General features: G+C 38.1%; 1 protein-coding gene across 3 annotated transcripts; it reads right to left on the reverse strand.

Annotated features, from left to right (window-relative positions):
- On the reverse strand, window positions 1-22,140 carry anxa5a (annexin A5a). 3 transcript variants are annotated; one of them, XM_067519520.1, is made up of 13 exons: window positions 22,077-22,140; window positions 21,909-21,959; window positions 17,681-17,765; window positions 14,810-14,904; window positions 12,836-12,949; window positions 10,750-10,840; window positions 9,423-9,502; window positions 9,042-9,092; window positions 6,262-6,355; window positions 5,307-5,402; window positions 5,105-5,163; window positions 4,785-4,907; window positions 1-2,482 (listed from the first exon to the last, which is right to left on the reverse strand). In XM_067519520.1, the coding sequence occupies exons 2-13, from the start codon at window positions 21,909-21,911 to the stop codon at window positions 2,423-2,425; spliced, it is 951 nt and encodes a 316-aa protein (XP_067375621.1). In that variant the 5' UTR covers window positions 21,912-21,959; window positions 22,077-22,140; the 3' UTR covers window positions 1-2,422. The 3 variants fall into 3 exon arrangements, with proteins under 3 accessions (XP_067375621.1, XP_067375622.1, XP_067375623.1); XM_067519521.1 differs by having other exon boundaries at window positions 21,909-21,938; window positions 22,077-22,125; XM_067519522.1 differs by lacking the exons at window positions 21,909-21,959; window positions 22,077-22,140 and adding an exon at window positions 19,446-19,552.
- Between the last annotated feature and the right edge of the window lie 1,209 nt (window positions 22,141-23,349).

Here is a 23,349-nt window from a genome sequence, read left to right on the forward strand (position 1 = left end):
AATCTTTATTCACTGAATAAATGTGTATCACCATCATTTGTCATCAGGAGATGGAATAAAAACACTCTCATGTACATAAATGTCAGACAGCCTACAGAGAGCAAGTCTCTTTCACATGTCCATATTTTTTGGCTAAAGATATGTAAAGGTGACATCTGGCTGTCCCCAGTCTTTCCCAGTTTGTCCAATCAGGGCAGTGCATAACCGAACTTTCCTTTTGCCTCATTTACATTAGAAGACTGCTACTAACAGCATTAATTGGACAACTGCTGCATACATGAATAAAAACTAAAAGGACTTTCTTGGCTTTCCAAGCTAACTTGACTTACAAATTCTAATTTCCCCTCCGTCTACATAAAAGACACACTACTTTGCACTTTGTACAGGTATTGGATATAATATGACAAGTGGTACTGTCCAATTTGGATGCAATTCCTAGAGTCACTGGACTGGAAACAATATTTTGCTGTTGTCTGCCATGTTGGGCAGCAGATGCTCTCATTGCTGGCTCAATAGCTCAGTTTGGTAAAAATGCAGTTGAGGCTCCTGCTGGTAAGAATAATCCACCTGGACCAGACTAGGTGGCCTGACTGCCTGTGGCTCCTGATTGGCTCAGACATGTGGGACTTGATCAAACTGAAAGTGGGGGGAACGCACCCCACCACTACATAAAATAAGGAGATTTGGCAAAGTTTGTCAGTGTATGTACAATCCAGATTACATGCTCGCATTAATGCCTTTTGAATATGTGTGAATGGGAATTCCTTCATAAAGCGCTTTACTTGAGATTACAAAGAAAAGAAAGGGAATTAATGAAACCCCACAAATATTGCATTGTTAGCATGAAACGAGACTCATAAGTATGTAACTGACAAACGTCTTCAAAATAGAGGTGAGGATAACCAAATTATATAAAAAGTTATATAACCTAACTGAAGTGGAACAGTAATTTGACTTTTTTTTTTTTTTTTTTTCTCTTCACCTGAGAATGAAATGTGACAGTGGAAGCTTGTTTACAGCAGCTGTTTCCTGCAGTGGAAATGAGCATCCAGCACAGAGCAGGAGTGATTTACGACGCACAGAGAGCTCTCAGCCACTGGCCACATGAGGACCGAGTCCTTCTAATTAAGAAATAACTGTATCAACCACACAAACTGTAGATGTATATGTTGTAGCACAGATCTTCGACGGGGCTATCATGTCATTTTTGCTCTTTGTTTTTCTTTCTGGAATACTCTTCTGTCACTTTTTGGTCATGTTTGTGTTTTTCTAAATCATTGCATCTTTTTGTGGCCACCTTGTGTTTTTTTTTTTTGTTCATTTTATCTTTCTTTGGTCTTTTTTTTTTTCGTCCCCTTGTGGTAATTTTGTCAGTGCTGTGGTCATCCTGTGCCTTTCAAATGAGCCCTGTAACTTTTAAACATTAAGTGTTAACACTCCTTTCATACTGACACTCTGGCCCCAGTGCCCCCTGACCTCTGGGGCCCCCGGGTCGGTGCCTGATAGGCTTGTTCAGTAATCAACCATTGCACTGTAAATTTCATTATGTTATGTGGATTTTTTTTGTCAGTGGCTACATTCAAAGATTTGAGTGATTTCAGTAGGTCTAGTAAATATATCAGACATCCCTATTTACGACTTACTGAGAGATTACTTTTGTCCATTTACATTTACAATCTATATGCCTCATTTGTGTTCAGTTTTTATAATGGGAAGTAGTAAAAATATCCGTCGACTGTATTGTACTATTAAACATTGCTGCCACCCTGTGGTGCAACTGCAGCTAAGTAAATTGACTTCTTATCTACTGATCTAAGGACCCAATTTGTTTCACACCATGTCTCTCCATGCAGAAAGACATGGAGGTAAAAGAGGTGTTTATATAAGTCCATTAATGTCTAATAGTGTCCATTACTTATGGATAACTGATAGCAGCATTGCATCACTTCATTTGTAATTAATGAGAGCAGGAGTGATGTCGACATGTTGGGTTTAATAATTCAGCAGAAGTATTGTATTTTATAAGTTGCATTTAACACTTGCTGTGGGCACAAGATGATGCACCAACTATTAATAGAATGTGTAAATTTGACAGGACATAAAGCCACAAGCAAAAACCTCCACAGTAAATAAAATGAAACATTAAACACGGCTAACAATATTCTCTACTTTAAACTAAAAACCGCATCTTAATGAAACACTGCAATAGTTATTTTTTGTTGTCGTTGTCTAATGATGTTATCTATAAGCTGTAGATAATCTCATAAATCAAAATGACAAAGGGGTAATTAACACTAATTCAGTCAATAGCAAGCAAAAGTCAGAAACATTCAAAAGGTCTGGATCAATAATAACATCTCACGTCTGGCAGCACCATTAAGCGGTAATCATTCAGCGCTGCCCATCACATCATAAAACAGCATTAATCATTCCCACCGCAGAGGTAGAGTAGAGCCTTCTGGTAGTCACCATTTGTGTCTTCCTGCAGAAACAAACACAAACAGTGATGATTACATTCTAGTGTCTGTTTAACATGTGTGCAGTTGTAGTTCAGATGAATAAATATCCTGCAGGTGACTTAGTTATAACTAAGTCACATAGTTGCTCAAAATATCATTGTAGCTTCGGCACAAAATACCAAAGAATGCAACCAATGACGTTGTTGTGAAGCTCCACAGCCCCATCATACAGTTTTGCACACACTTCCAGCATCTCTTTGCTACAACATTTAAGCCAATTGGCACATACAGTATTAAATAGAGATAATTGCATATGCAGTAACATCTAGAGCAAAAACAAACTTATGAATGTGTCAACAAAAGTAAATATATAGATATTTACACTATATGTATGAATATCTTTACAAGTGAAACAGAAAGAGTAAACAATTCTTCCCTGTCTGTGAAAAACATAAATGCCACTTTGCATATTTGCATAAAGAAGTTCCCCCCCACTGCAAGATGTGTCTAGTTTGTGTAGTTCCCAAAGAAACTGATTGGTGATAAAAAAAAACAGTGGAAAACAGTAGACTGAAAATTAGTCAGTTTTATGGTGATGATCCATGGTAGCTGATTAAAAAAAAACAAAGTTGAGTTATCTGTTTTTTAAAACACTGCCAAATTTAAGCTCTGGGGATTCGTAGTCTGGCTGTGTGCAGTAGCATCCACTAAATGTGTCTATAATGTGCAAAGTAATGAGCTGTATCAGTCTGACAAGTCAAAATGCCCACTGTGAGAATGGTTTATTATCATGAAAACAGTCTTAAACGTTATATAAAATGGTGGCAAAGGGGACACTTTGAAATACTGCCTTTCAAAAATGCAACCCCAATTACAAAACGTAAATATAAACAGAATGCAATGATTTGCAAATCTCATCTGCCCATATCTTCTTTACAATAGAACATAAACAATATAACAGATGTTGAAACTCAGACATTTTAGCATTTCATGGAAATTATTAGCTCATTTTGAATTTGATGAATCACCACCTCTCAAAAAAGTCTGAACATTGTGTAGCATCCCTTCTTCTTTTAACAACTGCGTGTAAATGTCTGAAGAAAGAAAAGTTGCTTGAGTTTTAGGAGAAGAATGTTGTCCCATTCCTCTTTGATGCAGGATTCTAGCTGCTCTACAATCCTGGGCCTTTGTTTTTGGTTTTATAATGTCGCCAAATGTTTTCTAATGGCGAAAGGTCTGGACTGGAGAAGAGTCCGTGTGCTGAACTGGCCTGCCTGCAGAACTGGTGAAGCCATGCTGTTGTGATGCAGTATGTGGTTTAGAATTGCCATGCTGAAATTGTAAGGCCTTCCCTGAAAGAGACGTTGTCTGGATGGGAGCACAAGTTGCTCTAAAACCTCTATGTACTTCTCAGCATTGATGGTGTCTTTCCAGATGTGGAAGCTGCCCACACGATAGGCACTAATGCACCCACATACCCTCAGAGATGCAGGCTTTTGAACTGCACACTGATAACAAGCTGGATGGTCCCACTCCTCTTTTGTCTGCAGGAGACGGTGTCCATGGTTTCCAAAAAGAATTCCAAATTTTGAATTTATCTGAGCACAGAACAGTTTTCCCTTTTACCTCAGACCATTTTAAAAGAGAACATGGCAGCGTTTCTGGGTCGTGTTCACATACGGCATCTTCTTTACATGATACAGCTTTAACTTACATTTGTGGACAGTGAACTGTGTTAGCAGTCAGGGATTTCTGGAAGTGTTCCTGAGCCCATGCAGTGATGTCCAGTAAAGAATCAGGCCTGTTTTTATTTACATTTTACACATTGTGCCAACTTATTTTGAACTGGGTTTGTATAGTTGTACTAGTTGTTTTATGTTTTTTACCACATTTACTCAAAGGTCATTTGATTCTGTCAGATTTATCTGTTCAACATTTGGGATTATCCTTTTCACTGTAGGCACATCTGGCCCCAGGGGAATAGATGAATTCAGCTTCAGCAGTGAAAAGCACAGAAGACGTCTCATCAAGCTGAACGTGGCATTTACAGTTAATCGCTAATCTCCACTCCATCAGTGCACTGACATGAATGGTGCATAAGCGGCATAGTACACCCAGCTGGTGCTTTAAAGGCATTGAGAAGGATGGGTGAGTACGTTGAGCAGCACATCAGGAGGACAAATGTGAAGAGATCACATCACGTCTTACAGCAATGTTTCTTTTTCATTCCGGGACTATTTAGTACATGTAATAAAAACAACTCAAGAGAAATACAAGGAAAAACATAAGAACGTGATTCAAGGATTATGTTTTAGTGAGCAGTACCTGGATGGTGGTGTACAGAGACACACCATACTTCTTTTTAAAGCTGGCTCTGATGTCCAACATGTCCACTTCACTCCTCGAAACCATTATCCTCATCAGGGTGTCGTCATCAGTTCCAGCGCGCTGAAAGTAGAAACAAACAGATGGATTTTACCGTACGGTTCAACTTGACAGCATTTTTTCACTATTTGTTTTTGTCAGAAATCCTTTTACTATGTTTGTCTTTGTTTTTTATTCTCCTTATCGTAACATTTTGGACTTGAAACTTACATGAATAGTAGTAACAGTAACTGAGACACATAGTGCACACTGACACCTACCCTCATAGATTTATACAGTCCTTCAGCAAAATATTCTGGGACACTCCTGGCACATTTCACTGTGGAGCAAAGAAAACACAAGGCACTGACGAGGTAAAACTGCAAAGCCCCCTCCCCACCCCCACAACAAAAGAAACGCAGAAATGTTGTCATCATGGTTTGTGGTCAACCAAATGTTATGCTGAGAAATCTCCGGCCTTACCCACAGCTTCCAGCAGGTTTTCCAGGTTTCCAGTGGTCTCGCCTGTGATGCTGTCCTCTATGTCAGACCCATAGAGCTTCTTGTAGGCATCAAACACTGTGGACAACAAAACAAAAGCAATGACACGTTGATGCTGTCTCATCCACTCATCCAATCATCTGTGAACACTTATTCTGTTCGGCTGGAGACTTCATTGGATGAGAGGTGTGGTCACCAATCTATTTCAGGGCCATTTGAACAGTATGTAGATGTACATGCATGTTAAACATGCGGTGAAATGGAAAACTAAATCCAAAATACATCCAGTGCTCTGTTCAAATAAAAATCCACCCTGTCTCGATAAAATACATATTTTGACCATGAACACGTTTTGTTGGGAATGTAATTGTTACTTACGTTTTTATACATAATGGCAAGTTGTAAATGCTGTATGCTGAAAATTAACACTGTATGAATATGAATATAATGTCCCAGAGAATTTAAATATTGTCAGCTCATGCTTGAATCTATTGGTAATAATGTTTCTCTAATGGAGACTCGACACCAACTTTTTCTGGTGATCATTTTCCCACTTTAGCCTCATCTTACCCATCAGATGATTGTTTTCTGTTGTTGAAGTCCGTCCACTTTAATATTTCATCATGTTGTGCATTCATCTGGGACGCTGACTGACTGACTGGAACAACTCCTGCCACCTTCTTCTCCAACGTTTATTTGAAGTTTTGGACCTCGCGGCTACCATTAAGCTTGTGGTTGTTGTTTATCAGCCACTAACAAAATCTCCAAACTCTGTTGCTCTCTGTAACTTTTTCGACATGACCTTGCCTTTTTTGTTTTTATTACTTTTGGCATTCTGTTTAACCATTAATACTATTTATCATATTATATTCTCTGTCAGAACAAACACACCTGGCAACATTTAGACACATTGGCAGAAGCTCTCACACACACTCACCTCTTCTGAGATGTTCTGCACTCCTATTGCCAAGAATTGTGATGAATTTTTCCTCATCTGTGCCAAACTTGCCCTCACCAGCAGCGTACAGGTCCTGCAAAGGCAAAAATGGCAAATACACACCCGCGCATGCATACTCCCACACAGCAACCTTGTGTTGGCGTGACTTATTGGAACACACAGGCCGAGCAAAAATGACAGCACTGATTTAAGACCTTGCGCTGTTCCAAAACAACAGGGAAACATTCTTTTCTTTGTCAATTTGTCTTAAAATGCCGGATTTCAGCTCCTTCTCCCTGCATGACGTCCTATGGTATAACAATTTATAACAATGACATAAATGTGTGCTCATAAAATCCATTTAGGTGATATTTTTGATGAATAATACGTTTTCTTTCGTTGATTTTGCTGAAGTGCCATAGGGATGATGTTTTTTGTTGAACAACCCAAAAAGCAAGAATCTCTGGAGCTTATCCCAGCCGTCATGGACCTGGACAGGTCTAACCATTCAAAATCACATTCACACCTATGAGCAATGTTGAGTCACCAATTAACCTAACATGCATGTCTTTTGACTGTGGAAGGGAACCCGGAGCACCTGGAGAAACCCACGCAAGCACAGGGAGAAAATGCAAACCATGGCGTGAACACACAACCTCCTAGCTGTGAGGCCCCGCTAACCTTCAAATTTGCCATTTGATTTAGCCTGATAACCTCTTCTACAGAAGCCTTTCATCTTATAGTGACCTGATAAACACTGATCCCACTTTAGAAACTCAACAAGGCTTTAAAGATGGATTTCTAAGTTGATGATGAACTTCTGCAATCTTATTTTTGTCAGCATCCACCTTTTTTAAGACATGTCAAGGTTCAGAAATAGCATGAGTGGACTACGTATTGATGCATTTTATGTTGGAAAATAATACATAAAAATCTCTTAACCTTGTCTTATTTCAGGCCTTTAACCAAAAAGCCGTGGGCACTTTGGATGAGGGAAACAGAAGTGGAAATGCTAACTGGTTTCCTGCTTTTAGGGCTCATTCCTATGGCACTGTATGATAGAACACTACCATTGTTGTAATGCTTTCATGATAAGATGCTGGATGTTTAGACACAAGTAGGATGCCTTACTGTTTGTAAAGGTCCCAAATCTCAGTAGTGAGGAATTGCTAATGAAAAACAAAAATTTCCAGTCCTGAAGGTTAATATCCTGTAATGATTTATTCTATTGATTGTTCTCCAGAGAGTCTTGACCTTTAGCTACACAAACATCAAATACTTAACAGTCTGACATTTGATAGATGATTGTGAAAGATACATTTGATACGGGAACCATCAACTGTTTTTCAGGATATTTGCAGAATTTTGATGCACTAAAATTAGCTGTACTTTATGTTGAATTTTAAATGTGTTTAACAGTTCCCACAATATATTACCCGATATTACAGTAGATATAGTAAATGAATCCATAAAGCACAAAAGATTGAACATGTTTCTAAGTTGCAGTTCACTAAATTCACCCATCAAATTGCAGCACATTAGTAATTACAGCACATAAATATTGGATGATTCTGTACCTCACTATCCATACGTCTCGTGCTTTGTGCCTCAATACAAATAACCTTCAAGGAATAGCTAGACATTTTGGGAGATTGACTCCCCTATAATGTCTAACTGTTAAATACAAAATTACAGCCTGCAGCCATCAAGCATAACTTAGCATAACATACTGCAAATGAGGAAGCCAGTTAGACTGGCTCTCTTCAAAAGTAAGACAGTTCATCTACCTTTACATGTAAAGCTCATGAATTAATACATTTTATCTTATCATCTTGTTCGAAGAAGCTCTGGTTTTTGCATCTACCTTTTAATTTAACGCCATTAGGGAAGAATGAAATTATCTGTTACTCTGAAAGTGTGAACAATGAATGGGTTTTAGGAAAACAGATCTATCAACATTAATTCAACCCAGACACAATATTCCTATGTGTCCAACTGAGGTTGTGAATAATGTACTTATTCAGTATTTAGCTATTTACCCAGTTGTCTATTTATTCCATGCACCTGCCGACAAATACTGGCTACTATCGAAATGTGGTAGATAGAATTTCTCCACACTGGACGCCAATGACACAGTAGATAAACTTTTACCACTTTCACCATTTTCTAGGGGGTGATGTGCCAGACTATTTACTGGCAGGGAGAAATAACTGTTTGGAGTCTGTTGGCAACGTTTTCTTGTATTTTGTGGCTTATCTTGTTTACTCAAGAGACCCCCAGAAGCTGGTGTGGTCCGTGCCTTGATTTGGCACAGTTTTGCCTAGGGACACCTAGGATGTGGCCGGGGGGAGTTGGGCAACCCTGACATGAATGTGTAGCCATCTATCACCTGGGACATTGCTGCCCCCCACCCCCACCCCCCCATACACACTCGAACTGCTCTTATAAAATACTGAATATTTGCAATAACCACAATTTTTCTGTAAACTTGCATTGCTCCTAAAAACAGTTCACCTTCAATACATTCAGGGATTTTGCAGAAACATCCAGCATAAGCTTTTTTTTGTGGAGGTGTAGGAATAAATCCAGGAAGGGATTAGTTGAAAACATTTTCTATGTGACACAAGTAGTATAATGTACTTACAGGGATCACTGATGGAATAGGGATCTCGAATGAGTTTGCTGTTAGGTTATTTGTTATTTGAAATTGATGGAAACTGACTATATGAAAGAGATTTTAAAAAATGTTGCCTTGTATTTCTCACATTCTTGCTTCTTACCTTAGTGTCTTTCTCTATTTGTTCCTCAACTACTCCCTCCTCCCTGCTCCCCTATAAAGTCCAACGAAGGGAGAAAAAACAGAGAGACAGGTTGATGAACATAAAGCAGACGTATGTCGGTCGAATTGGAAACACAGTGAGCTCAGAACCTCCTTTAAGTCAGGGTACACCTGAAGATTGTGGTGAGTGTTGCAGAAACCATGAAGATTACATTTCAGTCTGTAAACCAAAACACATTTGAGAACCAGCTAAATGTTTTGTGCTGTCTTTCCCCTCCTTCTCCAACACCTAAATGTCTCATGACTTGGTAATGACATCAACAGAGGCTCTCATTATCAGGAAAGGAAACACAACCCTCTGCAGCAAGCCCCCCATCTCTACCTGCAGCAGGATCACCAATAGCTTCTGATAGCTCCCTGAGGTGTCACTGCAGATATCTTTCTCCAATTTGCCGCCACACTCTGCAGGAAAGAAGAGAAGAGGGACAGAAGATTGCTTACACTTCCCGTCATGACGGTCACTTATGGTTGCAATCGACCCGAGTGGGCTGTCCTTCGTTATGCCGGAGGAACTCCGACAGAAGAGATTTGATTAGCTGTGTAACGGAAAGTTCGGCCTTCTCTTCTTTCTGGATCAAGTAAACTGCCTCCTGCCTCTATTGTCACATATTATTTTCCATTGTGGTTTGCTGCCATTTATGCTAGATACTCTGAATTGAGAAACTTAAGTGTGACAGTTGTTAAGGGAGGTGCAGGGTATTCATTACAGTGAAGACTCTAACAGTGCAGCACCATACTGTATACTGTAAATAGACACTGTCATCCTGGGCTCTGTACAATAAAACCATGCTTGCAGTGGAAACAAAAAGCTGGTCTAACATGTATCAAAAAGAACATTAGGAAAAGGAAGGGAGAGCTTCATACTTTTTTTTTTTGTGCGGATATTGAGATTCTGGCATTTTTCAGTCATTACTCCATTCAGTGGGCCCCCCAGATGTCATCAGCCCATAACATTGGGTATTGCCTCCTCTCAGTTTAAGGAGGCCATGTTTTGCTCCTTATCATGTGTAATATACCCCTAAAGTTGTGTGTAACAATTGCAGATGGTCAATATGTACAGTATAAATGATTGCTGTCATACAACCTTTTTACAAAATCAACAATGGCCTTCGCCTTGTCCCTTCAGGGATCGTCACAGCATTTGAATGCCCTTCCTGCCGCAACCCTCCCTTTTTTTATCTGGGCTAGGGACCTGGATTTTTAATTATTTGTGGACAACAACAAAAGTCAATGGAAAAGACGAACAAGCTAATACAAGTAACACACCGATGGACATTACTCTCGAGTACAGGCAGGTCATTGTTGGTTTTAGTTTCAGTATGAAAACCAAAATTAAGAAAAAAAACTGAGAAGAATTCTACTTATTTACAAAATGACCAAATGTATATTCTATTATTTTAACTTAAACATTTGTTACAGTGATCTTTCCCTGACAGAGTAGTTTTGATGACTAGACAAACACTTACCCCGAAGAACCTGTTGATTTTGTTAGTTTTGATTATTTTTTGCTCTTATTGGTGTTATTACATTTTTAAATGCTTAAAGTTGTAAAGAAACTTTTCACAATTTTGATGAACTAACCAATAACAGCCTCAGCATAAACATGTTTATCTGCTTTTGACTCCAACTTTTACAGGTGAGTGACTCACCTTTCTTGTATACTTTAGTGATTTCTTTAATCTCTTCTCCAGACCTAGAGGCCAGGATCTCGATCAACACTTCATCATCGGTCCCGGCACCCTAGGAATCAAACACAATATATCTATAGAACAATATCCTGCTTCATAATTCACACTGAAGCAGAATGCTGCGAGGGAATGAATGGGTTCAGTGCTAACTATTTTTGTGGTTCACTTCTCTTTTGTGAAATTAACCATACAGCAAAAATAATGTCTGACGTGCCAAACAAATGGAGGAGTAGCTGTGCCAGCAATGCTGGGGCCAAGTCCTAAATGCTTGGTCCTTGTAATGGAAATGGAAAGATGTTTTAAGAACAATGAGAATAGAAAAGAGCTGTAACACGTAAGAGCATCAAGGAGTGTGCGTAATGCTTCCTTGAATAACAACAAGGTACGATTATAATATGACACCATGAAAGGTGATTTTGATTAACGCTGCATTAGGTGTTTGGCTGAGATCATAATGCTGGCTGCTGCAGATTGTTTTAATGTTTTAAGTTACCAACGCAAAGCTGACCTCACACAATCAAAATAGGGAGATATTAGTGTAATAATGGCTATGACACGTCTAAAGAGCTTTACACGTGTCAAAATACAATGCAATCAATCTTTGTAGATCAGATAAATTAGTTTGCACCGTGGTTTTCAATTTAGAACAATGTCTAATGGGAGAACTCAACAAAAACCTTACAAACCTGAAACTTAAAACCAGTTGTGAAGTAGCAATGGCTAACATGTGAGCAAACAACTGCATGACTTAAAAATCTAGCAGACATTAACATGCATTTGGAGTCCTGGGCAGCTGAGAAACGTAAGCACGATGGTCACTTTCCTTTCGGCAATTTATTTGGCTATTTTGTATTTGACTTCTGAGAAAATGTTTTAAACCGCAAGATGTTAAACCTACTGCACTGGCTTTTTGCAAAGTACTGTAACTCTATAGGTCACTTTTTCCTAGAAAGAAAGCAGAAACTGGAGTCAGAAGTTGGGGTTTTTTTGCAATAAAAAGATGCGTGCTGCTGTTGGAAATGCAATTTATAATACAACAAGGCCAAAAGGAGCTTGAGATCTCGGGGATGACTCTCTTTTCCTTTAAGTAAACATTTGTCATGTTACATTTTTTAATTATTGTTATTGTTATTTGTGAAGCCATCCTGTAAATTCAGCTGAACTGTTTTGTGCTTGAGTAAGTTCCTAATTATATTATAAGTCCCTGGCAGTAATGGCATTTATGGGTCAGCTTCAGGCCAATGTAGGATGGGAAAGCTGCGTTATTACTGCTCATTTCCATATATTCCAGTCATACTCCCTAGAGGTTTTTAATGGACACCTCACCATGTGAACGGAGGAGAGGATGGATATGCATTTGTGTAGTTCTGCTTTCTTATTATGGAAATGTCAAGTCTGCACTGGGAGTGGGTAGCAGATCAAGTGCAGGAAGTAGAGCTACACACATGGATACCCACCCCCCTCTCTTGATATAATAGTAGATACCTGTTGGCCCAACAATATGCTAAGAGAAATAACAGAAAGCCTCTTTGAGAAAATCTTATTTTGTTATAGAAGATAATGGAGCAAAGGTCACCAAAAAAAAAAAAATAGCAGGAATCTTTAATGTGATAGCTTTTCTGTAGAAGTTTGTAATCTATGTAGACTTGTTTTAAATGGCAAATCAACATGAATAGGCCTGTTTGTGGCAGACATTAAACTTGTCAACCACAGGTTTAACCAATAGCATCAATACTGGCTGAGCTCCATAAAAGCTGCCAGTGCCAGGGCCCTGGTGTGGACTATTGGCAAGGCTCAAAAAGAAGGGATAGAATGGAGTTTCAATCACTGTCATTAGTTTACACAAGTATTTTCACTGCTATGCCAAGTTCAAAGGTCAGCCATGAGAAGGGTGTGTTGCTGTTTCTGAATCAGATGTCAAACATGTGTCCAAAGCCATTGTAAAAAGTCAATGAAGTGTTTCTGTACTGAGAGTTTCAACTGATATCCATGCGACAAATGTGGTGATGGTTTAATTGGAGCATTAAAGCAGAGTGTAATTATTCACCTTAAGAGCTTTGTGCAGTTGGAAAGCATCGTATGATACGGACGGTGTCATCAAGGCCACAATCAGACTTTCAAACAGACCACCGAGCTCGGATTTCAGTGCACCGACCAAGTCCTGTAGTGAAATTACGATCGATGATAAAAGGAACAAAACTTACAATAACTAAGCTTAAAAAGACTTTTATCTTTACACAATTTAAATGCCATCAACGTAAAAGAAACCAGAAGACTGTGTGGTGTTCAACTGAAACATGAAAAAAACAAACATGAGATGCAAAGTTTGCTGTGTATTTTTATTCAAGGACTGTTTTAAAGTGATTCCTCATGAGGGTGTAAGACCTCACTGATTGCACTTTAAAAGAAAATGAAGATAATCATAAGAGCAAAAAAACCTGCAGGGACTAGCAATATTTCCTTAAAGAGCACAAACAGTATTACACACAGACTTTATTGATTTCTGTAAATCACATATTTGGGCACTGCTCTGAGCATAACCTGATTTAAGTTAATTAAATAAGTGATTAATAATATATATTTCTGTGCTTTTGCAGGAACAAAAAACACCCACAGGATCCTAAAATCGACATGACTAAGTCATCCTCTACAAAATCCTCTGTGTAGCTTCCTCTAACAGAAAATACATTTATTTACAGATTACATAATCCATCCAATCTCCAATCTCCAAGGTGCTGTTTCATTTCATGTTTTTTAAAAGCCAGTCAAATCAAATTCACACACAATGTTTGTTGAGTAGCACATTGAAAAAGTGAGCAAGTTGAATAATATTATAAAAATGGTTGTATCATGTTTTTTCTGACAAGTGTGACTGTGACACTGACATAGTTAAGTTTAGGCCTCAATTTTCAGGCACCGGCTCTTATTCCAGGAATTTCTACAAATAAATGCTTTAAAGCAGTGTCTGTTGCAATCATTACATTTTACAACATGCCATGAAAGCGCAGTGAAATAGTGATAAAGGCAAACAGACTAATTCAGTGGCTCATTTTGATAAAACACTGCAGTATGGAGAGATATTCAGAGTCTACTTTGTGATTTTCTGATAACTTTTATCTCTCAAGCTGCCTCATCTATTTATACTTCAGGAAGCAATTACATTTGCCACAATCCTTTTCAATAACCTTCACAGAAAGCAAATTAACTGGCTGCTTTCAATCCAGAGGTGGTCATAAAATAACTTAACAGAGCAATAGAAAAGTAAGATAAGAGGGGGGGGCATAAAATGCACTGCACTCTGGAGACTGTAGGAAATCACTCCCCCATGTATGACTGCTCCAAGAAAAGTGTCAGTTTTTGCTTTTGAATGTTAATGACAGAAGAACTTGTTTCAGATGGCCAAAAAACAGTTTAGTAGACAGTTTAGTAACAGTTTACTGTTGCACAATGGTGAAGAATTTGTTCTGCAGACACACTGTGCCTGTGAGTAGATTATTAATTATTCAAGATGACGTTATTAGATTTTCAATTGTCATGCAACAATGTATAAGTAGCAATTTGTAGTTGATGTAAATTGGATCTTCTCCTTGGTTTTCAGTCTGGAGTTCAGGTGCCTCGGAACGGTCATTAGTTTCCTTTGAGGTTGTTTGCCTGGGTGCACTGTAGCAGAGCACCAGTGTGTATTCACTGGTGCTCTGCTACACTGAGAACTTCTCAGTTTTAGTTTGCTGTCTGTTCGAAAAGATTTATATCTTAATTGAAGCAGTGGACTTGAGAACATGGAGATGGACTCCTGATCCCTTCAGCCTCATCCTTAATGAAAAGGAAAATAATAAATGGATAGTAAGTAAAAGACTTTGGGAGGTGCTTGTGCTTGTGCTCGGTGTTGTTAGGCTTGAGTGTCCTTCAGATTGGTGCTGGTGAGTGAGGGGGACACAGCGACTGACATGATTTGTTGTCATCCGTCAGTATGACTGCCAGCTGTTGTCAGCTGTATTTATTTCCCTGAGGCTGACCTTACCTTTCCATAGGCCTTTTTGTACGCTGCCTTGATTTGCTGGCGTTGATCATTGCTGCGTGACGTCAAGAGCATGAGGATCGCATCTTCATCCGTACCTGCAGCAGAAATCAACTCAGCATTAAATAACAGGTGGCAAGCAATTTGTCCTTTACAGACACATGCCTGTGCGCATCCTTCAGCTTTATTTGTCAAATGGTTTTCGTATTTTTTCAAACAAGGGACTAGCAGTGGCACGTTCTCCTCCTGACTGAGAATACTGCAGCATCTTCTTAACAGAAGGGTTGACCTTAAAGCATGGCATCAGGATTCAAAGCCAGTGGTGTGGCAACCAAGCGTTGCAGAGAGTGACCAGCTTTTCAGAGCAAAAACACCGAATAACACTGTGTGAAGAGCAAAATATTAAATTAGTCCAAGGTAGTACAGGTAAAAGCCTTTCTGAGATGATTCTACTCCGGCTATTCATTTTTGTTCAGTTACACATTAAATCGCCATGTGAATATTTCCTAATTACTGCTACTCTGAGAGCACAAAACAGACAGGAAAGACGTTAAAATGGAAAAAGGTGCTGGTTATAGGTAGGAAGAGAAAGTTTGTGATAATTGCTACATAATATGCAGGTACGGCTAATTACTACAGATGTATATGGCCCCACTGATTTACACTAATGACTGTAGGAGGATGTTTTCGCTGCAGTTTCCAATTTTAATCTCAGCAATTTAAATGAGATCACCTAACAGAGGAAAGTATGGTCGACCTGTTTAAATCGGATCAAGCTGAACACAAGATTTGTATGCTATAATAATCTCTCAAAACTGCCCGACAGGTTCTGCCGTTAGTGTGCTGCCTCATTCCCTTTCAAACATGTGATGTAAACAGTTCTTGAACTATAAATTTGTACATATGAATTGCTGCTATAAATGTTCTTCCTGTCTGTACTGGCTAGTAGTTACGTTAAGCTAACTGCTGAACTCAGATAACATTAGGAAAGGATCTCTTCACAGCCAGAATTTAAGTATACAAACTTTTCATAGGTCTAACATTCATAGCTCTGTCATATAAATGCCACCTCCCCTGCACCTTTTGCATGCAGTGTCATCACACCCTCAATCTTAGACGGTGAGCACAATGACCAGTTTCCACAGATAATCCTGGTGCCAAGTCAAAAGTTATCAGTGCAAATTATACGTGGTGCTATTGTTCGATAATGGCTACTGTGTAGCCAGTGTTCGTTTCTTTCATGGAAAAACACAGTTCTACTCATTTTTGCTGCATTGCAGTTGTACTTTGTGGCTCCATGTTTTTAATGTACTCTATCTATTTTTTGGTTTTTAATTAGTGAAAACAAATCAAAACCATTACTGTAACATGGGACATTTTTAATTGTTGCACAGAGGTGTACTCTGAGCAGTAAAAAGTGAAACTAACACACACACACACACACACACACACACACAATATGCAGAAAAAGACAATGAGCCATGAAATTCACTTTAAAGGCTTATCAGGATTCACAGAAGAATTTATACACCTTTGAAGCAGGGTTTCAAACCCAACAAAGTTGTCGGCATTAGACATTTTCTTTTGTCACTAATTTTAAGATGTTCATTTATCACAAAGTTGCATATGAAACAGGTCTCACTGAAATGCACGAGGAAGACAAATGTATTGATCCACTGCCAGCACTATAGTGAACATGGCCCCCAGACAACCAAAGTGTAATTAAAAGCTGTTTATGATTCATTATATAAAATTATAATCCAGTCGCATTATTGAACATGGAATTTTCCTTTACACCGGAATAAACTGAGATATAAACTTGCTGATGTGGCTTTAAACCTAAAAAGTAAACCCTCACACATAACTTATTTAGCGGCATTGCTAAAGCAAAATGTTATTATAGTGCCTATAACTAAGTTTTAGTTAATTTGATTACATGCTATATTTCATTTTACTAGCTGATTTCAGTGTGACAGTAGACCCCTACATGTGGTAGCCTATTGTTTTGCATAAAATATATAATATATTTATATTACAACATGCATCTATTCTCATTATATACAGCATATGGTCAAAGGTATAAAATAAGCTCATTTACATTATTATTTTCTTTTCCCTTTCAATATATCATTTGCTTTTATTTGTATCACCTGTGTATATTGTATCCATTCTACGTGATTCAACATGAACATCTCAGACTGTTTTCCAGTCCATTGCGGAACTGACATTTTCAAATGATTATTATTTGTTAGTTTGGCCCCTTGCTTGTTGGTGATATACTAAGTGCTCATTACTGGGGTGTTTTTGCAGCACCCTTGCCTTGTGGCTTAGTATGGAATTTTAGTTATGAAGTTTCACACATTCACTTCATCCCTTAATTAGACCAAAAACACTGGGAAGTGCAGTCATTTCCTAAGCGCGTTGTGAGGACTGCACTGAGAAAAGCAAATGCCACCCTGACAGTTGTGGCATTAGTGGGTTTTACTGTTATACTGGGTTTAGAAAGAAGCAAAACAACCAAAGATATTCTTAGTAAAAATACTGCAGGTTATATATTTTACATTATTTACCAACACTAATGACACATAAATAAGACAGAACTGTCACTTGTCACCGTAGATTTCGGTGGCGTGAATATACTGTATTGTTAATTGAGTTGGGGAGTGACTGCATTCTACGTCATTTTAAGTTACATGCAACTTTGATGTATTGATTAATATTAATGTATTGAAATAAGCTCCCGACACATCTGAAACATCTGGCATCGTGTTGTCATCTGGTTTCTGAACAAAGTATTAAACACCTGAATAAGCTTTCCACATGTTTTGCTGATATGTTGAGCAGTAGATTAAAAAACATGCTGAGCAAACTGACCGATTCCTTTCATGGCTTTATGAAGAATCTCAGCATCGTGTTTGGCGTTGAAGTTGACAAAAGGTCTAACACTCCCTCTGTATGTCTGTGGGAGGAGAGCAACACAGATGATGATTAATAAATTTCTAATTAATTCCTTAATGTTTTTTCAGCAACAGCTTAGCCTGTTTATGATGCATTGTATGTGCAAGTAAACAGAATATGTCTGTTTTTCACAGCAAATGCAAATTTCACTGACCAGTATCTTCATTAAGTAAAGTTTTGTGGAGAAGTGGCCCAGATATGTTTTTTTATTTTCATTGAAGTATGAACGAAGCAAATCACATTAAAAAAATCTGATTTGGATCCGATTTGTATGTGATCTCTGATAATGCCATCAAACTGGAATTGATGTGGTTTATTTTTTCTGTTGTCATCAGTCGGTGTCTGCACCTCACGGTGAGTAGAGAGCTGAGGACATTTCTAATTTGTGGGACATTTATGAGGAAACATAGGAACGTGTTCCTATTTTTCCAATTTTTCTATTCCTATAATGTGGTGCAGATTGATTATGTTGTTGTTACTGAAAGCACGTGGCTCCCATTTGGGGTAAATTTATGCATTTGTGCGACAGTTTAGGACTGCAACAGTGTTCACACTGCAGCTAGATGCATGTCATACTTACAAACATGAATGTCAATCATCTGGATCGTGACTATAACATTGGAACAGAACACTGAGTTTTGAAATGTGTATCTAGTCTAATTTTGTACATATGGCTTTGCTCGTCCAGTGTGGGGCTGTAACTGATATTCATAGTTTGACAGTACTTTTCCCTCTTTGTGTGATTCTTAAGGAGCACAATAAAAATAACCCAAACAAACATAGGCTGCAAATCAAATTCCATTTTCTTTACACTTTAATTCTTCAATGACACTTTAATTATTCAATGATATAATTTATACTTAAAAGCAGTAAATTAACAGCTACACTCAAAATATCATTTTTTCTGTAAGTACTTTGTGAGGCTCTAAATAGAGTTCCAAGCAATTCCCGTCCTTATAAATCAAACTTTGTTCCTATAGCATGTTTGGAACAAGTTCAAGTACTTTAGGTGGGTGGGAAATTGATAAGACGACATACCAAACCAGGGGAATAAAACCTAAAACAGCGAGAGTAATGCACACAGAAAGAAGACTCAAAGATTTCAATCAATAAAACATGATCAAAGCGATTACATTTTTAAAAATATAAATAAATATGAATAAAATAGATGCAAGAACATGAAAAATGGAAATAGGAAAGGGAAAGGAAAATAAAAGTAGATAAATATATATCAGAATAGATGCAATAAATGAATAGTGCACATAAAACCTTTTAATCAAAGTTCCCACTAAAAAACATCGTTATCTTTGGTTGTTCTGTGGTCGTCATGCAGACTTTCCTACTACTTGGAGCAAAAAAGGTAAAAGCTGTGTCCTGAACTTTAGAACAACCTCAGAGGATATACTGGTTCATACACTGAAAGCATGTCAGACAGGTCGGCTGGCATAGCACCTGCTCTTGAAGAAATATTCTCCTGAGTATTTGTTTTCCTTTTTTCCTTTTTGGCTGCATAAAAAATGTAAAGATATTGAAAATTGCTCCCGACAAAAATATTGCTAAAGGCTATCGAAATCCATCTGGGCTTGGAAGTTGATCCAAACTCTGAGGGAAGTTTGGTAAGTATAACCTAAATCAAGTCCGACTGCTGCTTTGTGCCACGCACGCAATTTTAAAAACTCACTTTGTCTCGCTCGTTTTTGCTCCGATTGTTCTCCGGAGAAAACAGAATTTGAAGAAAAGCCTATAAAACACCTGCCTCAGCTGCAGCCTTGTTTCAATCTGAGCACAGGTGAAGGAAGTTAAAGAACATCGTCTCCCTCATCTCTCAGTCAAGGCTTCTGTTTATTATTTCTTTTGTTGGTCATGTTTGCACACACACACACACACAGATCAGCTTGTGTGTGTTGTGATGTATTCAAGAGAACAACCTCTTCCTGCAAAATGAGGATGTTTACCGTGAAGTGTCACGGTCTTGATCCGGCCTGCATTCATCATGAAACAGAGCTCAAATCTGACTTGACTGCCTCTTTTTACAGTCAAAACCTTCAGTAAAACTCACATATATTTCTGAATCAGAACCTTTTGCTCCTTCAGTGTTAAGTCCGTAAGTAAGAACTCCGTAAGAAGAATGGCAAACCATTCATATAGAAACTCTTCCAAGCATTGTTGCAAGATGCAACAATGTAAAAACATTTCTTATCTCAGCAGCCTTGACACTCTATGGATAAAACTGTTGGTACTACTTTAATCCAAGACAAAATATCTTTGCAACGACTGAATGGAACTTGTCCATCTAAGCAGACTCTTCACCTGACAAACAGCACCTCACCAGCCTGTTGGATGAAAACTGCAATGAGGACAGTGTCAGTTATCTCTTCTCTGAATAACAAATTCCAGTAAGTTTACAATGAGCCTATTTTCAGACACAGAGATAGGCCTACTACAGTTTCCATGATTGGAAACTCCCGTATCAAAGGTTACAGTGGCCTCTATGAATTATAAAAAAGGTGATTTTGCAACTGTTCATATACGTGTCTTCTAACCAGACTCATTAATCTAACAGTTTATTTTCGAGTAACTGCAAAACGTATGACACTCCAGTCGTGCTCAAATTGTGCATATTAGCGCGTAAACACACTAAAGATAATCTAGTGACCTTGGTAAACCTGCTAGTGTTTATAATGGGTTCATGTCATGTTGTTTAAAACATTACGACCCGCAGCTGCAGAGTAGTAAAAACATTCATGTCAACTTCCCACTTGTAATTCCAAGCTGGAGATATTGGGAATTTCTGAAAATATCCACCATTTAGCTTAATTCGACATAACGTTTTCAAAAGGGTTACAGAGGAATCATCGATAGGAGTTAAAAATCAATTAAAGCAACAATATAACTAAAAAAAATATATTAATATGCTTAAACAGTAGTTACATGTACCTAATTTGTGTTTTTGTGCATATTGCAAATTATGCGTATATTGTAATGACCAAAAATGTGCTGTTAACGCAATATTTGGTGGTTATTTGATAAGCTAGTTAACAAAGTCCAGCTGCTTCAGTAGCAGCAATAGTACAACAACTACAACACCACCATCTTGATTTACTTTGTGAAAGCTCCAGAGGCGTCTCTATGGGAGGTGTTCCCGCATTTCGACAAGTATTCCCTCTTTGCATTTTGTTAGCATGCGGAATTGAACAGTTAGCTCTGATCACCTCGCTGCACAAGTGGAACTTACTTTCCTTGTAAATTTGCTATGATTTTACTGTTCGCGAATGCCAACCCCCATAGTAAATAAATACAACAACATAATTATAAAAACATTTTACCAATTAATTCTATGTCCCATTTGATCGTTTTCAGGTGATATCACATCATCATCTGTGATTTTTCTTTACTCCCTCAGTCACCAGTAGACTAACACCAGATCAACAAAGGTGAAGTGAGCCTAAACCAGTGAATAAAGCTGGGTGTTGGTCTCAGAGTCTGTTTTTTCTTTGGTTAACTTTTTAAACAGTACTGGAGTCAGGCCTTCAGGGAGCTTGGTCTCCCAACTGTCTGTCGATGAAACTGTAACCCAGTGGGGATACAATAGACACTCACACCTGTAGTTTCCATGCGCGTGGTAATACAATATGGAACTGATTAGACCGCCGCACCGTCATCAGCTGAAACTGAGTTCTTGCCATCACTTTACTCTTTAAATCGACTTACCCTCATCAAATAGTCTGAGGCCCGTCGCCAAACTGCGATGATAAAATGAAATCGAGGATATCAAATGGAGCTGCTTCTTTTCCTGTTGTGCTAAACTGTGTTTTAGTAATGAGTGTATGCTCGTCGAAACCCCTTTCAGTGAATTAATGGTCATCTAGAAGTCAGGGTCTGTACAAGTCACGTCTTTACAGCAAGTGGCACGAAGAAGAATCGGGAGAGAGTTAACATACATTTATAGAGAATAATTTAGGGTTGCACACAATTCAGAGGCTGGTGCAGTGCAGGTCTCACACACACCTCATTACACAGGTCTTAATTTTGACTATTTTGCGTAAAATACAAACGCAGTTCCTACAGCATTTCTCATGAAATGAGAGGATATTTGAGGATATTTCATTTATGAGAAAAAGAAACAATGGAAGGAAACACTCACCATCTTTTGTGCCGGTTGAAGACAAGCAAGCTGAAAGCAGATTGAAATATCCTGTTTAAAATAGATATGTTGACATAATTAGTTAGTGTGCACTTATCTAAGCACATGGAATTAATTACTCAGCAACTCTGTCAGCATCAGCCCTGTGTGAATGGTAACTGTTCTTACCAACAGGTTTGTGTCTTCGCTCCCCGCACAGGTGATCTATAACTCGGCTTGGAGCTTTTTATTTTCTGCCACCTAAAACTAAAACTCCTCCTGCCACTTCTTGATGCTGCAGCGTCACGCGGGGAAACCTAAACAGGACACAGTCCCTCATCTGTATGCAGTGTCCTCTTTCACTTACTGTCAGTCAAACAGCAGATCATTACATTTACATTCAGAAACGTGTCAAGGGGTTTAAATAGTTTCTCCACATTTGCAAAATCATTTCTCATATATTACATTACACTTATATAGTTATTACACTTATACACTTACTATATAAATATAGTCCATACAATGTTTTTATTATGTTTTGTGAAAATGATAATTAAGAGGTGCAAAGCATAAAACCTATATAAGGGCAAGCACATCCTTCCCTACATAAAAAATATTTTTAAATTGTGGATAATATCATTATTATTAATATTATCACAGTGGCATTCAGATCTATTACTTAAATAAAAATAGCCAATGCTGGTTATGAAACTGAAAGAAAAGCATATAAGTATTATAAGTAAATGCAGTTAAAGTGTCAAAAAATATAATGCATTCAATTATTATATAATTACATTAGGTTTGCATTGATTGTTGTCATATTTTGCATGAAATAAAAAAAATACAGTAGCTCATATTTGTATTGAAGCATAGTATTTAAGTAAATGTGTTTAGTTACTTTCAACCACTGAGCTATTGTAACAATTTGTGAGCAAATGACAGGTTGTCAATCATGTGAAATAAATCATTTTGGAGCAAGACTAAATATAACGTGTAAGTGCTATTTCTCATTCGATCTCTATAATTCACTTCATGTTATCTGCTCATCATTTCTAGTCAGTCCGAGGGAAAAAGGTGCTATGGCCAACGGGAGACAGACAGGAGATGCTTGCTGCCTGATAAGAGCAGAGGGTCAGCAGAGCGAAGTGCCAAGGTGCAGCTCATGTATCATCATTGTTGCCCTCATCCTTGCAAACCTTAATTAAAGTGAGCACTTGTGAGAAGATGAGGACAGTGTGAACAACATTTTGAAGGTGATCCAGTTACAGCAGGTCACTGTTTCATCCAGCAGTGTCCCAGAATGATGCACGGTCAATTTCCTTTAACGTCAAACAAACAACTAATAATAAATTTATTAAATTAAAAGATTTATTTTTTTTTTGCCATCAATTGAGCAGTTTTGAGGAGCAGCATTAGAAGTGATGATGAGTCTTAGCAACCTGGGTCACCAGCTGTTTAAAGT

Source organism: Channa argus, chromosome 10, assembly GCF_033026475.1.
Source record: "Channa argus isolate prfri chromosome 10, Channa argus male v1.0, whole genome shotgun sequence".
Lineage (NCBI taxonomy): Eukaryota > Metazoa > Chordata > Actinopteri > Anabantiformes > Channidae > Channa > Channa argus.

What these genes read in the sequence shown, in the direction of transcription:
- anxa5a (XM_067519520.1), bottom strand. An exon ending in CACTAAAGTATACAAGAAAG is followed by an intron (nt 9,503 to 10,749) that starts GTGAGTCACTCA and finishes TCTTTCCTGCAG; the next exon opens with AGTGTGGCGGCAAATTGGAG. An exon ending in AAACCTGCTGGAAGCTGTGG is followed by an intron (nt 5,164 to 5,306) that starts GTAAGGCCGGAG and finishes TTTGCTCCACAG; the next exon opens with TGAAATGTGCCAGGAGTGTC.